This window comes from Girardinichthys multiradiatus, chromosome 1 (genome assembly GCF_021462225.1).
Source record: "Girardinichthys multiradiatus isolate DD_20200921_A chromosome 1, DD_fGirMul_XY1, whole genome shotgun sequence".
NCBI classification, from domain to species: Eukaryota; Metazoa; Chordata; class Actinopteri; order Cyprinodontiformes; family Goodeidae; genus Girardinichthys; species Girardinichthys multiradiatus.
Window position 1 is genome coordinate 44,343,526 of NC_061794.1, and position 15,255 is coordinate 44,358,780.

General features: G+C 38.7%; 1 protein-coding gene across 1 annotated transcript; it reads right to left on the reverse strand.

The window, feature by feature from the left end:
- Positions 1 to 730: 730 nt before the first annotated feature.
- On the reverse strand, positions 731 to 11,693 carry LOC124876308 (SAP domain containing ribonucleoprotein). The gene is made up of 11 exons (XM_047378968.1): positions 11,571 to 11,693; positions 10,455 to 10,554; positions 8,926 to 8,969; positions 8,764 to 8,834; positions 6,527 to 6,578; positions 3,945 to 4,018; positions 3,512 to 3,549; positions 2,197 to 2,222; positions 2,035 to 2,103; positions 1,574 to 1,660; positions 731 to 1,487 (listed from the first exon to the last, which is right to left on the reverse strand). The coding sequence occupies exons 1-11, from the start codon at positions 11,601 to 11,603 to the stop codon at positions 1,446 to 1,448; spliced, it is 636 nt and encodes a 211-aa protein (XP_047234924.1). The 5' UTR covers positions 11,604 to 11,693; the 3' UTR covers positions 731 to 1,445.
- Between the last annotated feature and the right edge of the window lie 3,562 nt (positions 11,694 to 15,255).

A 15,255-nucleotide genomic window follows, 5' to 3' on the forward strand; every position in this document is an offset into this window, starting at 1 on the left:
TTAGGCTCACTAAAAGTCCTCCTCACAACTCCTAACATATCCATGCGTTACGAGCTCTCTTAAGGCCTAAGATGCTTTGTGAGTCACTTTTATCTCACCGAGGGAAAATTCTAGCAAAAATCTTAGAATTGGAGAAATTCTAAGATTTTTCTTAAGAGTGACGTCACTAGAAGCTACTAAGACTATCCTTAGTCTTAGGATTCTTGTCAATACAGGCCCTGGTTTTTAGCAGAAATGGTAAATTAGGGCAATCTCTGAAGAACACCAGCAATTTCACTTGTTAATGACTAAAAGATGCTGTTGTGTAAACAGGCCATTCATGTTCAAAAGTCCACCATTGTGGCTAAAATATCACATTTCTGCAAAGAATAGTGGGCTAAAATCCACCCACAGCGCTGTAAAAATCCCAGTTATCACAAACAACTGCTTTTTCATAGATCAGATCAGGCTGGTTTAGAGCTTTTTTCTCTCTTAAAAAAAAAGATCTAAAAACTGTTTTTTGTATTTACTCAGGTTATTTTATCATTTTAAAATGTATTTGATCATCTAAAACATTTAGGTGGAACAAAAAAGGTAAGACAGAAGAAATCTGTAGGCAAATACTTTTTCACAGCTCTGTATGTTATTTTCACTTTTCCTGTCACATTGTATTTCATAAATATAAACGCCTACACTTTACCAATGTTTAGCAATTCAGGTGAAAAAAAATAGAAAACAAGACAAACGGGAGTCAGAAAATTGAAAACAATTTATTTTAAATTTCAAAATGTTACAAAATGGACAGATAACCTGAAGCAGTATTATGATGGTACCTCTCCAAAAACATTAAGAATTAAAAGGCTGTGTGCTGAATCAAAACACAATTAAATTCAAATAAAGGAAACATCTTCGTTATTTGAAATTTAGTAAACAATCATATAACTGACTTGTCAGAGTAATAAAATACCTTAAAATGCCCCAAAGCTGAGACTGAAATTAACCTTTAACAGAGCCAAGTTTGTCCTAATCTGAGGCTTTCTGTCACTACGTCACAGTAAAAGCTTCATGTATTTCCCATCATCATTATCATCATCATCCAGGTTTCTATGCAGCAGGATTTTTTATCAATGATTGACTGGGAACAAGGAAACATTATGACCAACTTATACAATGAAGCAGCTGCAGGAAATAAAATTTGTGTTGCTCCCTTATTATTGAAGCTAATTTTGAAAAAGAAACAAAAACAGCTCTTCACAGGAAGTTAGTCTGTGCCTCAAATTTTCATAAGTAAAAACAGATAAATGAGTAGTTTTCAGCCTCTGGGGAAGACAGTCATTTCCAGAATCTAACCCTTAGATATGAACTTATGATTCCCAAAAATCCAGTTACTGAGATTTTATCCCCAGAAATCAGTTGTACAGCCTTAAAAAAAAAAAACACACTACAAAAACAAAGGTCAAAATGTTTTAAACTTTTCCAAATCTTTCTGCACGCTTCATTTTCTTTGCCTGCAGAGAAAAAACACACAGAAGCATTATTAAGCAGTTAGTTTGTGATTTTTCTAACGCTGAACATGAATGAAACATCGACCTACCTCGACGTCGTCTCCTCCAACTGACGGAGCGCTTGTTAAGATCCCGAATCTCTCCTTTCTCTTTTTCAGCTTTTCATCCTCATCAATCTAAATAAAAAGATGTTATTAAATGAATAACTAAAGAAAGGTGTGAACCAAAAAGACTGAATGTTGTAACTGAATAAAATGGTGCTCAGAGAAAGTATTAGTTCCCCACGAGGCATACCTAAAAACCAGGTTATTAGAGCTTTTTACATTTTTATGCATTATTTCCCAACAGATTCATTCGTTTTTCATATACAGTATCTTGGATAATTCTCACATTAAAGGTGAAAAAAGGTTTTAAATAAATTACGATGGTCTCATTTTTAACAACGCTGTGTAAACTTTGCAGATCCACAGTAAATACCAAACCTGACAATGAAAAAGCAGAGAAGTTTAGAAATAAAATATCAAATATGTTCAGGAACCAACATTGTCACCTTTTGTGAAACTGATGAGACGTTCATGCCGAATCTTTCCGCTCGCTTCTTCAGCACGTCGACGTTCACCTAAACCGAACACAAATACCCATCAAACACCCTCACTGCATTATTTGGAGCATCAATGAGTCGAAGGAAGCGGACGGTTTCTGAAAAACTCACCGCAGCTTTGCTGTTGGCTACAACGCCTGCTCACAACAAGAAAAACATAATCATACACAATGCAAAATAATTTCATAGCACAGATGCATTATGAACACTAGAGATGAAAAATAGAGTGCAGTTCATTTCTCTGCCACCAGAAAACACTGAATATTTAGCTTTTGTTTCTGGGTTCAGCAAAATAAAAATGAGACAAAAAGACACAGGCAGGTTTATTAAAACTATCATTAAACTCAATTTTCAAGGTCTGTTTTCAGGTTTTATTTAAGACATAAATTAGAGGGCTTTTAAAAGGATAAGCAGGACAGAGATAATCCCGCCTTTAACCATAATCAGATTATCTGTAATAATAAAAACACAGAAAAATAAATATTGATAAATGAATAGAAAAAGACAAGAACAAAACTCTTTAGTTACTTTAATATAAGATAGTATTGGAAGGAACTGAATTTGGACCGAATGGGATTCTTCATACTGGGATCTAAATTGGACCCATTTGTCTTGGAAAGTGTCTTTAGATGATATCTGTTGTGGGTTAGTACCATATAAACACATTTAGGTGAAGTGTCTACAACACCTGAAGTCACTGTTTTTATCTATTGTTGGACACTAAAGCATCTGCCTGGGGCAACAATGCTGGAACATGGAAGTCCTCTGGTGGCTGTTCTAGATGTTCCACCTTCCTGAAAACTGAATCTACAATGTGTCTAACAGGGATCACTTCCTGTTCCTAAGAACCACCATTTCTCGGGACCAGAGCTAGTCTTCGCTCATAGACACTAGAGAAAGAAGGCTCAGCAGAGACTGTACTTCCTGCAGCAAGTCAAGAAGTCCAACCTTCCACAGGAGCTGCTGGTCATCTTCTACACTCCCATAATTCAGTCTGTTTTATATATTTTATATTATTTATTTTTAAAATGCCTTGATTGAGAGCCAAGTGGAAGTAGTTGCCTCAAATTGTTTGTTTGTGTCATATCTTGGCGAATAAAGTTGGTTGTGAATCATTTCCATCCTCACCGCTGCTCAGCGTTCGTATTTAATTACATTCAAACCAGAACTTTCTTTCTGGGTGCCTAACTTTCTTTAATCAGTGAGTAGATATCACTGATTAAAGATATCAGTGATATACTGATTTTCTTGCTGTGATATTCTTCGAAGTCTTTTTTGTAGAAGCACATATTTGCATGGAGGAATTAATAAAAAATATTCTGTTTTTTAAATAATTTCTGAGTTCAAAGAATGTTTTATGGTTTTCTATATCTTCTTGGAACACCTGCAGGGACACAGTAAGGCCACTGGTGTTCACAGGACCTACCTGGAGAAGGGCTTGAAGAATCAGAGGGCATGCCAAACCTGCAGTAAAATACAAAAACAGAAAATTAATTCAATTTTATTTAACAGATAAACAGTTTCCCTCCTTCCAAATACAAACAGCCATCTAGTAAAATGAATTGTATGACCTTAAGACAATTTAGATCCTCAGCAAGTTGTTTAATACAACATTACCTCCTAAATCTCTGCGCAGAAATAAACATTTGTGAACCGGAAGTTGCTGTTTTGTTCTCATAGTAACTCAGATAAACTAAACTGTGTTGTTTAAATTGTTTGTTCTTGTAAAAAATTTCAAATTTCCCAAAATCTAAATGTTTCATTTCGTTAAAGTATCGAAGAACGAGGATGCTTTCAGTGAAGACAACAGAATTAGAATCCTAAAGAGCAAACATAAGTGATTTAGATGTGAACCTCACCTTGCTGCACGTAAGGCCTTCTTGCTCTCAGCTGTTGCTGGCAGGTTGAAACGCTCGGCTCTTTTCTGTAGTCTCTGCTCAGAAAATGTAAACACGTTAACATCTCTCTCAAACAAGCTGGGCTTTATTCCACCAAAATAAAGTTACAGGAAAATAACTAACTGTTCAGTGAGTTTCCTGCATGTTATGAAGGAAATGACGTAAAGCTCAGACGAACTGTTTAGTAGGAGTTCTGTTATGACTCTGGACCACATTATGATTTAATTGCTTTATTAACCATTATTAAACAAAAACTATGCATAATAAAAATTGTTTATCTATGAAGGCAGACTGATGAAAAATATCATCCTCGTTAATCTAAAATGACTTCTCTGCAAATCTGGACAAAATAATGAATACAGCTATATTAAAATGTAGTCAGTCAGTCATTTTCTACCTCTTATTCCATAGTGGGTCGCAGGGCAGCTGGTGCCTATCTCCAGCAGTCTATGGGCGAGAGGCAGGGTACACCCTGGACAGGTCACCAGTCCATCACAGGGCAACACACATACAACCATGCACACATTCATTCATACACCTAAGGGCAATTTAGAGACCAATTAACCTAACAGGCATGTCTTTGGACTGTCGGAAGAAGCCGGAGTACCCAGTGAGAACCCACGCATGCACAGGCACAACATGCAAACTCCATGCAGAAAGACCCCTGGCTGGGAATTGAACCCAGGACCATCTTGCTGCAAGACAACAGTCCTACCAACTGCACCACCGTGCAGCCCCTTATTAAAATGTATATTTATGTAATTTAATATAATAGAAAATATAACTTGGGTGCCATGACCAATGACCAGCTGACCTTCAACAATTATTCACTGTTAAACATAAGAAAAATCAGGGTGTACCTAACCCAACACACCACCCAGTTCCTGGAACAGTCTATGGTCATCTCCCAGTTTGACCACTGAAACGCCCTCTGAACTGGTTTACCAGCCTGTGCAGATGGTCCAGAGAGCAGCGGTGTTTCTGGTCTTCAATCAGCCTAAAAGAGCACGCGTCTCCCCTGTCGTTAGCCGCCCACATGAAATTCAAGTCACTGATCTTCCACAAGGTGCTTCATGGAACGGCTCCCATCTACTGGAATGCTCTCATAAAGGCTTATGTGACAACTCAGTAATGCCGGTCGTCAGGGGTTTGTCGGCTAGTAGTGCTTACACCCTGCTCAAGATAATCCAGATTGTTTTTATGTGTCGTTCCCGGATGGTGGAATGACCTACAGAACACTACCAGAACCATGTTTACCTTCAGGAAACTCTTGAAGACCAACCACCGTACATTTCTACCGTCCCTACTGCATTATGTCTTTGTGCCTGCAGTCTGTTGCTACATTGTCACACGCGTCACCGCTTACCGGACCTCACTTGTTGACTTGGATAAACTTATTTATAGTTGATATGGCACAAAGACCTTTACCCTTCTACACACATTTTATTTGGGTCAATTTTAATTAATACTACAGCTGCAATCAATTACTAAAAGATAAGAATTGACTAAATATTACTTTTGAAAAAATATTAGGCTCATATTATAATTAATAAAAAAATGATTGAAATTAACTCAAATTAATGTAAAATTTAATTAAATTAAAACTCAACATCCAAATGATAACAGTTGAATATCAACCAAAAGCTTTTTAATAATTTAAATGTTTTTAATATCAATAAATCTGTTTGAAAAGACTGATTTTTCAGTGTGCAGTATTCATATCGCTCAGGACTGTTCAGAGAGCAATAATTGTTGGCTAATATATTCCAAGTGTTATGAACTTACATTTTTCAAGCTAATGTAATAATTAGCCAGTTTGACAGACTCACAGCAGCAGATGCTCACACCGGACACTAATGACATTACCCAGAATGCTAAAGGTCACAGAGTGATGGAAGCACAGATGAGACAGAGAGGAACGAAGATAATAGGCACCATTGCAAGATCTTCTAATGTCGTTTAACCCTTTACCAAAACTTCAAAAATTATACAGAAGAGGAATCATCAACTGAAAGAGAAACTAAACCCAAATCCATTTTTTTAAACTGGGCCTTAAGGGTGCTATCTTTATGTTTCTGTGTTTTTCTTTGTAATTTTAAGTAAACTTAATTTGCAATATTTGTCCTAAAACCATCTTAGTGCTGCCTTCATTAGGTTGAACGGTGGCTGCTGCAGTTGAATTTTCCTATTGGTTCAAACGGTACAGCTTGGCACATGCTTACGCCACAGCCCCGCGTTCGGGTATAGAACGGTCTCACTGCGACACGCCCCCGTAGCGAGTCAGGAGCTCTTCCACAACCGCGGCAGTGCCGGTTTCGTGCATCGCGTCTTGAACTAGCAGCTCGAACTGATAAGACTCGGGCCCGTCAGGCTCCATTAACTGTCCGTCGTCCTCCGGACCACACCCCAGCTTAAACCCCTATCCTCGTCCCCACATTTGGAAATGCCCACTTTGGTGGCGTTTTTCAAAGTTTGTCTGGGGCGGAGTTATTCTTTTACATGGGGTTTTGTTCCACTTTAAAGAGAAAACAAGTCATACGTACTTCACCGGCAGATAAAGGAGGAGTTATTTTCACCACCTTCTTCTCAGCAGGCCTGAAAGATGAAACAGAGGATTTAAATCAGGATGTGCAGCTCATTCAGGCAGTTTGAACAAGTCTAACGAGTACCTTTTACTCTTCTTTCTGACAGTCGTTTTAAATTCATTTATACAATGTTTCACATCCGGACAATGTTTTTCACTGGCGTGAAGTCCATCATATTTTATAACATTGCTTGAGTTATGCTAAAGATGGATTGGCATGTTTTCCAGAAAGTCGAATACAATACGGATTTTATAACCAGACACTGTTAGCAGCTTTTTGTCATGCCAATTCAACAACATTTTACCCAATTTTCAACAAATACTCAATTGTTGGTCATGATAGAAATGTGGAAGGAAAATCTCTTTTGTCATAAATTTCTCACATTAAACCAACCTGTTTTCTTTAAACAACAAACTGATGCTCCTGTTTTGTCTTCTCAATCAGCTTAAAAATCTCCAAAAACAACGCCCCACTTATTTTTCATTATACAGGTCCTTCTTAAAATATTAGCATATTGTGATAAAGTTCATTATTTTCCATAATGTCATGATGAAAATTTAACATTCATATATTTTAGATTCATTGCACACTAACTGAAATATTTCAGGTCTTTTATTGTCTTAATACGGATGATTTTGGCATACAGCTCATGAAAACCCAAAATTCCTATCTCACAAAATTAGCATATCATTAAAAGGGTCTCTAAACGAGCTATGAACCTAATCATCTGAATCAACGAGTTAATTCTAAACACCTGCAAAAGATTCCTGAGGCCTTTAAAACTCCCAGCCTGGTTCATCACTCAAAACCCCAATCATGGGTAAGACTGCCGACCTGACTGCTGTCCAGAAGGCCACTATTGACACCCTCAAGCAAGAGGGTAAGACACAGAAAGACATTTCTGAACGAATAGGCTGTTCCCAGAGTGCTGTATCAAGGCACCTCAGTGGGAAGTCTGTTGGAAGGAAAAAGTGTGGCAGAAAACGCTGCACAACGAGAAGAGGTGACCGGACCCTGAGGAAGATTGTGGAGAAGGGCCGATTCCAGACCTTGGGGGACCTGCGGAAGCAGTGGACTGAGTCTGGAGTAGAAACATCCAGAGCCACCGTGCACAGGCGTGTGCAGGAAATGGGCTACAGGTGCCGCATTCCCCGGGTCAAGCCACTTTTGAACCAGAAACAGCGGCAGAAGCGCCTGACCTGGGCTACAGAGAAGCAGCACTGGACTGTTGCTCAGTGGTCCAAAGTACTTTTTTCGGATGAAAGCAAATTCTGCATGTCATTCGGAAATCAAGGTGCCAGAGTCTGGAGGAAGACTGGGGAGAAGGAAATGCCAAAATGCCAGAAGTCCAGTGTCAAGTACCCACAGTCAGTGATGGTCTGGGGTGCCGTGTCAGCTGCTGGTGTTGGTCCACTGTGTTTTATCAAGAACAGGGTCAATGCAGCTAGCTATCAGGAGATTTTGGAGCACTTCATGCTTCCATCTGCTGAAAAGCTTTATGGAGATGAAGATTTCATTTTTCAGCACGACCTGGCACCTGCTCACAGTGCCAAAACCACTGGTAAATGGTTTACTGACCATGGTATCACTGTGCTCAATTGGCCTGCCAACTCTCCTGACCTGAACCCCATAGAGAATCTGTGGGATATTGTGAAGAGAACGTTGAGAGACTCAAGACCCAACACCCTGGATGAGCTAAAGGCCGCTATCGAAGCATCCTGGGCCTCCATAAGACCTCAGCAGTGCCACAGGCTGATTGCCTCCATGCCACGCTGCATTGAAGCAGTCATTTCTGCCAAAGGATTCCCGACGAAGTATTGAGTGCATAACTGTACATGATTATTTGAAGGTTGACGTTTTTTGTATTAAAAACACTTTTCTTTTATTGGTTGGATGAAATATGCTAATTTTGTGAGATAGGAATTTTGGGTTTTCATGAGCTGTATGCCAAAATCATCCGTATTAAGACAATAAAAGACCTGAAATATTTCAGTTAGTGTGCAATGAATCTAAAATATATGAATGTTAAATTTTCATAATTACATTATAGAAAATAATGAACTTTATCACAATATGCTAATTTTTTTAGAAGGACCTGTAGAAGCTAAAGTTAATAAAATGTCTTGTTATTACCCTTAGAAAGAGCAGAAAACCAGAACCAAATCAACTAGGCTGACTGGTTAATTAATACTTACGGCTCATCTGCAATTGTTTCAGAACCATTGTCCACTTTTATGGTGTCGGAGCTCTCCACTTTACCAAAGTCCTGAAAATAAAATGGAAACCTTAATGCTTAACTATGTTACAGGGGTATAAGAGGTAGAAGAGCACATGAAGAGAATAAACAGTTATTTTACCACAGAATCTTCAGCCAGCACATCGTCTACGTCCACGTCTTCCTCTGTTGTTCAAACCGGGAAAGAATTTCAACAAGAAAAGGTAAAAAATAATCAGCAAGTTTATAGCAATAAAACTATACAGAAAAAGATCTAAACACAGTCAGCACACAATAAAATAAGTTGTGGTAAAGTAATTTTTCCCAGAAATGTATAAACTGAAATAAGCATATTTCGTTGTTGAAAATGATGTCAGAGGTCAGGATATCTGACAGATGAAGGAGAATGTTGAAGCAGAGTCTGTAGCCATGTTGTTCACAGCATCTGATGGGAAAAGATCGCCAAAGAAAAGGTTGTTGCTGCTGTTGCTAAACGGATCAAGACTCAGCAGGTGGGAACACTTCCTGGTTGCAAAAGTACATTAAGATATTGGAAGTTATTGTTAATAATAAAAAATCCCAAATTAATATTTTATTATTAATAATAATGATAAATTATTATTATTATTATTAAAAAAAGATAAATTACACATGCATACAATATATTTAAATAAATGTTTCTCTAAAGATTCTGATATAAAGTAAAAAAAAAAATGACACCAGGTAGTGTCTTCAGATCTTGAATCATCCCTTGTGTCGCTGCTGCTGCTGCTGCTGCTCACCTCTGGTTGTTTCACTCAGTCCTGTATTTACTGTAACCCTGGATTTACACTGTATCTGCTCCGGTCCGGTGTGAAGCTCAAAGGAGCTCCAAGAACCATACGCAGATCATGCAGTCATAAATGCGGTAGGAATTCCAAAACAAGTCATTCTTTGGAAGTTAATCTGGTTAAACTGCTTCATTTTTTGTTTTATGCATCCAGATATTTTCATGTGTTTTGTTCTACAATGGGTGAGTTCACTGAGTGCAGAGAAGCTATATTTGTTGCTTAATTTGGTGCATTTAATGTTAAATTGTTTGGTTCATAATACCTTAGTTAACCCAGTAACTGATCTAATTGAAAATAACTGCTAATAACCACAGCCTGCAGGGTTTATCAGAACATGCATATATAAATCTATGTGTGTATTTATTAATATAGCGGGATCTAGTCCGTCTTTAGGGAATTATTTTGAAAATCCGGATGTTGTGCTTGGTCTGTTTCCTGGTGGTGCGGTATGATTCATGCGGATTGGCTCCGGCATCTGGAAAAAACAGACTCTGGTCGAATTAGATGGATTTTTTTGCTGCTGTCTGTGTTGCTGCCATTGCAGCAGGAGTCAGTTTACATGCCGGGGTTCCCCTGTGATGTCACAGAAGAGCACCAAGGAGTAGTCTGGAAGTGCCTTTTTAGTTACATTTATGACCATATATCTCAGCAACTGATCTTTTCAGCAGCATGAATTTACTTTTTGAAATATTTCATTAATATTTCCTTTTCAGAAATGTAATTGGATTTATCCTGAAAATTCAATGCCAGTCACTGTAATATTGCACAGCCCTAGTTGTAATCCAGTTAACACACCTTTGCGGGTATTAGATATAACAGTATGAATGGCACCTAGACTCACCATGCTCTTCTAGATAGGCCTGGAGTCGGGCGATCAGATCTCCTTTGTTTCCCTTGGTCTCCAGACCTCGGGCCTCACACTCTTGCCTCAGTTCGGCAAGCTGCATCATAGACACAAACGCAATCCTTTCAATTTAACACACTGTAGTGAATAACTTCAACTGTTATTTAAATATGTTGGTGTGATTAGGGGTCATAATTCGTGAGAGTCGCCAGGCCCAAATAGGGTTCAAAGCAATGATCAGTGGAAACAGGGTGTTTACAGAGAAAATGCCAAGGGTAAATACCTTATAGGGGAGATTGTTGCCTTTTTTATGACATTTTATCTCCATAACAGAATAAAAATATTTAATTACCAAGAAAAATAAACAGTGTGACACACAGTGGTTAAGTAGATGGATACTAAGTGTTTGCTTTGAAATGCAGGTAGGCTGGGGTGAGCTGGTTAAACATGGGTACGAGCTGGGGATCCAAACTGGCCAACAGGCAACTCTACCCTGACCACCTCTCACTTGCCTTAATATATATTATTAAGGCATATATATTTCCAATGATATGGAACTTTTTAATATTGGACCAAAAAACAAACAAACTTTGAATCCAATTGTTTTTCTTTATTATAATTTTGCATATGTTTTTGCTACATTGTTACTTAGTATTTCTAGGGTGGTCTCAACTTTAAATGAAGGCAACACGGAAACGTTTAAAACTGTATTAGTATATTCCTGAAGTAAAATTACTGAAGTTGTATTCATCAAGTTATCAACCTATGATCGGCAGAATATTTCTTGACACTAATATTTAGATCTTAGTTGATTTAGTTAAACTATAAGAGATGTTTTTCGTACGTTGGATCTGATGAATATACCGATGTTAATGAAATTCAATCCGTGTATTTGTATGTTTATTCGTCTCTAGCCTGGCTAACTATTAGCAGCGGCTCATTGAAAACACGCCGGCTGGAGCCCTCACAGCCGCAGGTTCCGTCTATCTTTTTCTAACCTTAATTTAGCTAGTACTACGGTGCATGGAACAGCGACCACAGCTTTTACAACACGTTCCCCACTAATAAACACAGCAAATAAAAATAAAATACACATTTAAAGGCAATACCAACCTTTAATTTGTGCAGCTCTATCACTTCGGCCATCTTTTTTTGTTGATGTACCACTTCCTCCAATCAAACTGGATTTGCTCTCCTTCTGAACTCTTCGACGGCGGGTCAGCTTCTCACAGCGCCCCCTGTTGAACAGACAGGTACCCTGCAGATGGATAGCGCACAAAATCATTGCTGATGATTCAGTTTTTGTACATTTTCGTGTGTTTATTTGAAAAAGTAAGATATTCAGCCCCATTGGTAAACAAAAGAAGCATAAACAAATGAGTTCTACTTTTAAATAATCATTTCCCATGATCATTGAATATCTTTATACATACTTTCTGATTTTTTTAAGACAGGAATGCTGTAAAAAGAAGTGCATTCTTTTGTATTACTTTAAATAGACTGTTCATAACTATTTTAAAAACCAATTTCCTACAGCACAACTTTGACTATGAAAGGTCTCATATTCCCTACTGGGCAGTCTATTATAGTGCTATACTGTGAACTGTACTGTTAAAACTGATTTTTACAAACACTGTAAAGTGGTAAATGGACTGAACTTATATAGCCCGTTTCAGTCATACTGGCCACTCAAAGCACCTTACACTGGAGCCACATTCACCCAATCGTACTTACCAACGCGCACACATTCATGCACCAGTACTCAGATCGGTAGGCAACTTGAAGTACTTGAACTTTAAGTACCTTGCCCAGGGGCACATCGAGATATGGCACGGGGAAGCTGAAATTGAACTCACAACTTTGTAAAGACTAAGAACTGCCCTAAATCACCCTCGAGCTGTAAACAACAGCCACTGTTAAGAGATTTGCATCCTGATTTTGCAGATTCTCATCTTGTATTAATCCAACTCTTTGTCCCTAGCATGTGTAATATAGCCCTAATTTAAACTTGCTTTTGCTTCCACGTTTGAAAGTGAAAATGTCAGCCGTCTATATTAGATGGTGGAGTGGTAGATCTCTGTAGTACGTGTCAGAAATTAAGCCTTCAGGGAGTTATTGAGTTCATTTTTCAGCAGAATGACAGAAGCAACACATCTAAGCAGGATTTGCTGTGAATGCATACATTGTTTAAAAAAAGAGGTTTAAACAGCATTGCAGTTTGGCATATGATACGGAGACAATAGAAAGCTTAATATTGTGACTTTAAATTTTTGGGGTTTGGGACAAAGCCGGATGAATTTAAAGAGTCACAAGTGGCTCAGTAATCCTCATTAACGTTTGCATTCTTTCCATCTTTTTTTCCCTAGTGGGCATAACTAACCTATTGTTCCTATGAAATAAAAAACCCTGCTCTACACCTGAAATTTACAGACTGATTAATTTTCTCCAAGCCTTAAAGCATAAATTGAAGCATGGAGAACTAAAAGCTGGCAGTCTAAAGATATGCAGCACTTTTAATAATTTTTCCAAGTGAATAAATTGAAAGCACCCAGAGCAATATGAGGAAATCTGCACATAATTAGGACTAATCGGAGACCAATGTGGATCAGGTGACTTCCGAAGAAAAGATTTTACACTTGAATGCATGCAAGCAAAATTTGGACTTAAACAGACCTATAAATATTTATAGTCATCTGTAAACATAATGTCCATACACATATTGCCAGAAGTATTGGGTCCCACCACCAAATCAGTGAATTCTGGTGTTCCAATCACTTCCATGGTTTCAGGTGTATAAAGTTTGGTGTGGAGAAACCTGACTGGCCTGCACAGAGTCGTGACCTCAACCTTCTTCAACACCTTTCAGAATGAATTAGAGGCGATGCAGTTCTGGTTCTGATCTAACTATGAACACACTCCTGAACCTTGGAAGATGTGTACAGAATAGTAAAGTTGCTATTGCTGGCAACAGTGGGTCCATCAACAAACTGGACCTAATAGATTAAAATCAGGATGCTGTCACAGGTGATGTACAGAGGTTGGACAATGAAACTGAAACACCTGTCATTTTAGTGTGGGACGTTTCATGGCTAAATTGGACCAGCCTGGTAGCCAGTCTTCATTGATTGCACATTGCACCAGTAAGAGCAGAGTGTGAAGGTTCAATTAGCAGGGTAAGGGAACAGTTTTGCTCAAAATATTGAAATGCACACAACATTATGGGTGACATACCAGAGTTCAAATGAGGACAAATTGTTGGTGCACGTCTTGCTGGCGCATCTGTGACCAAGACAGCAAGTCTTTGTGATGTATCAAGAGCCACGGTATCCACGGTAATGTCAGCATACCACCAAGAAGGACGAACCACATCCAACAGGATTAACTGTGGACGCAAGAGGAAGCTGTCTGAAAGGGATGTTCGGGTGCTAACCCAGATTGTATCCAAAAAACATAAAACCACGGCTGCCCAAATCACGGCAGAATTAAATGTGTACCTCAACTCTCCTGTTTCCACCAGAACTGTCCGTCGGGAGCTCCACAGGGTCAATATACACGGCCGGGCTGCTATAGCCAAACCTTTGGTCACTCATGCCAATGCCAAACGTCGGTTTCAATGGTGCAAGGAGCGCAAATCTTGGGCTGTGGACAATGTGAAACATGTATTGTTCTCTGATGAGTCCACCTTTACTGTTTTCCCCACATCCGGGAAAGTTACGGTGTGGAGAAGCCCCAAAGAAGCGTACCACCCAGACTGTTGCATGCCCAGAGTGAAGCATGGGGGTGGATCAGTGATGGTTTGGGCTGCCATATCATGGCATTCCGTTGGCCCAGTACTTGTGCTAGATGGGCGTCACTGCCAAGGACTACCGAACCATTCTTGAGGACCATGTGCATCCAATGGTTCAAACATTGTATCCTGAAGGCAGTGCTGTGTATCAGGATGACAATGCACCAATACACACAGCAAGACTGGTGAAAGATTGGTTTGATGAACATGAAAGTGAAGTTGAACATCTCCCATGGCCTGCACAGTCACCAGATCTAAATATTATTGAGCCACTTTGGGGTGTTTTGGAGGAGCGAGTCAGGAAACGTTTTCCTCCACCAGTATCATGTAGTGACCTGGCCACTATCCTGCAAGAAGAATGGCTTAAAATCCCTCTGACCACTGTGCAGGACTTGTATATGTTATTCCCAAGACGAATTGATGCTGTATTGGCCGCAAAAGGAGGCCCTACACCATACTAATAAATCATTGTGGTCTAAAACCAGGTGTTTCAGTTTCCTTGTCCAACCCCTGTATATGTGAAAGTAAACAGATAAGTTCAATACCTTTGGCAACATAATGTACAGTACAGACCAAAAGTTTGGACACACCTTCTCATTCAAAGAGTTTTCTTTATTTTCATGACTATGAATATTGTAGCTACAATATTCATAGTCATGAAAATAAAGAAAACTCTTTGAATGAGAAGGTGTGTCCAAATTTTGGTCTGTAGTGTATGTGTTTGTTATATTGTCACTAAACCTTGTAATATTAATAATGAAGGAAGTCAGCGGGAAGATGGCATAGATGTGCCTTGTAAAATTATATATAGCCCCTAATTTCTTTCACATTTTGTTGCATTATAACCATAGATCTCAGATAACCCAACACAATGAAATGCAATAAAGTGAGGTTGAAGTAAAAGTTTGGTTTTAAAAAATGTATACAAATAAAAATCTGTTGGATGCATTTTTATTCAGCCAGCAAGAGAACCACTTTTCACTGCAATTACAGCTGCAGGTCTTTTGGGAT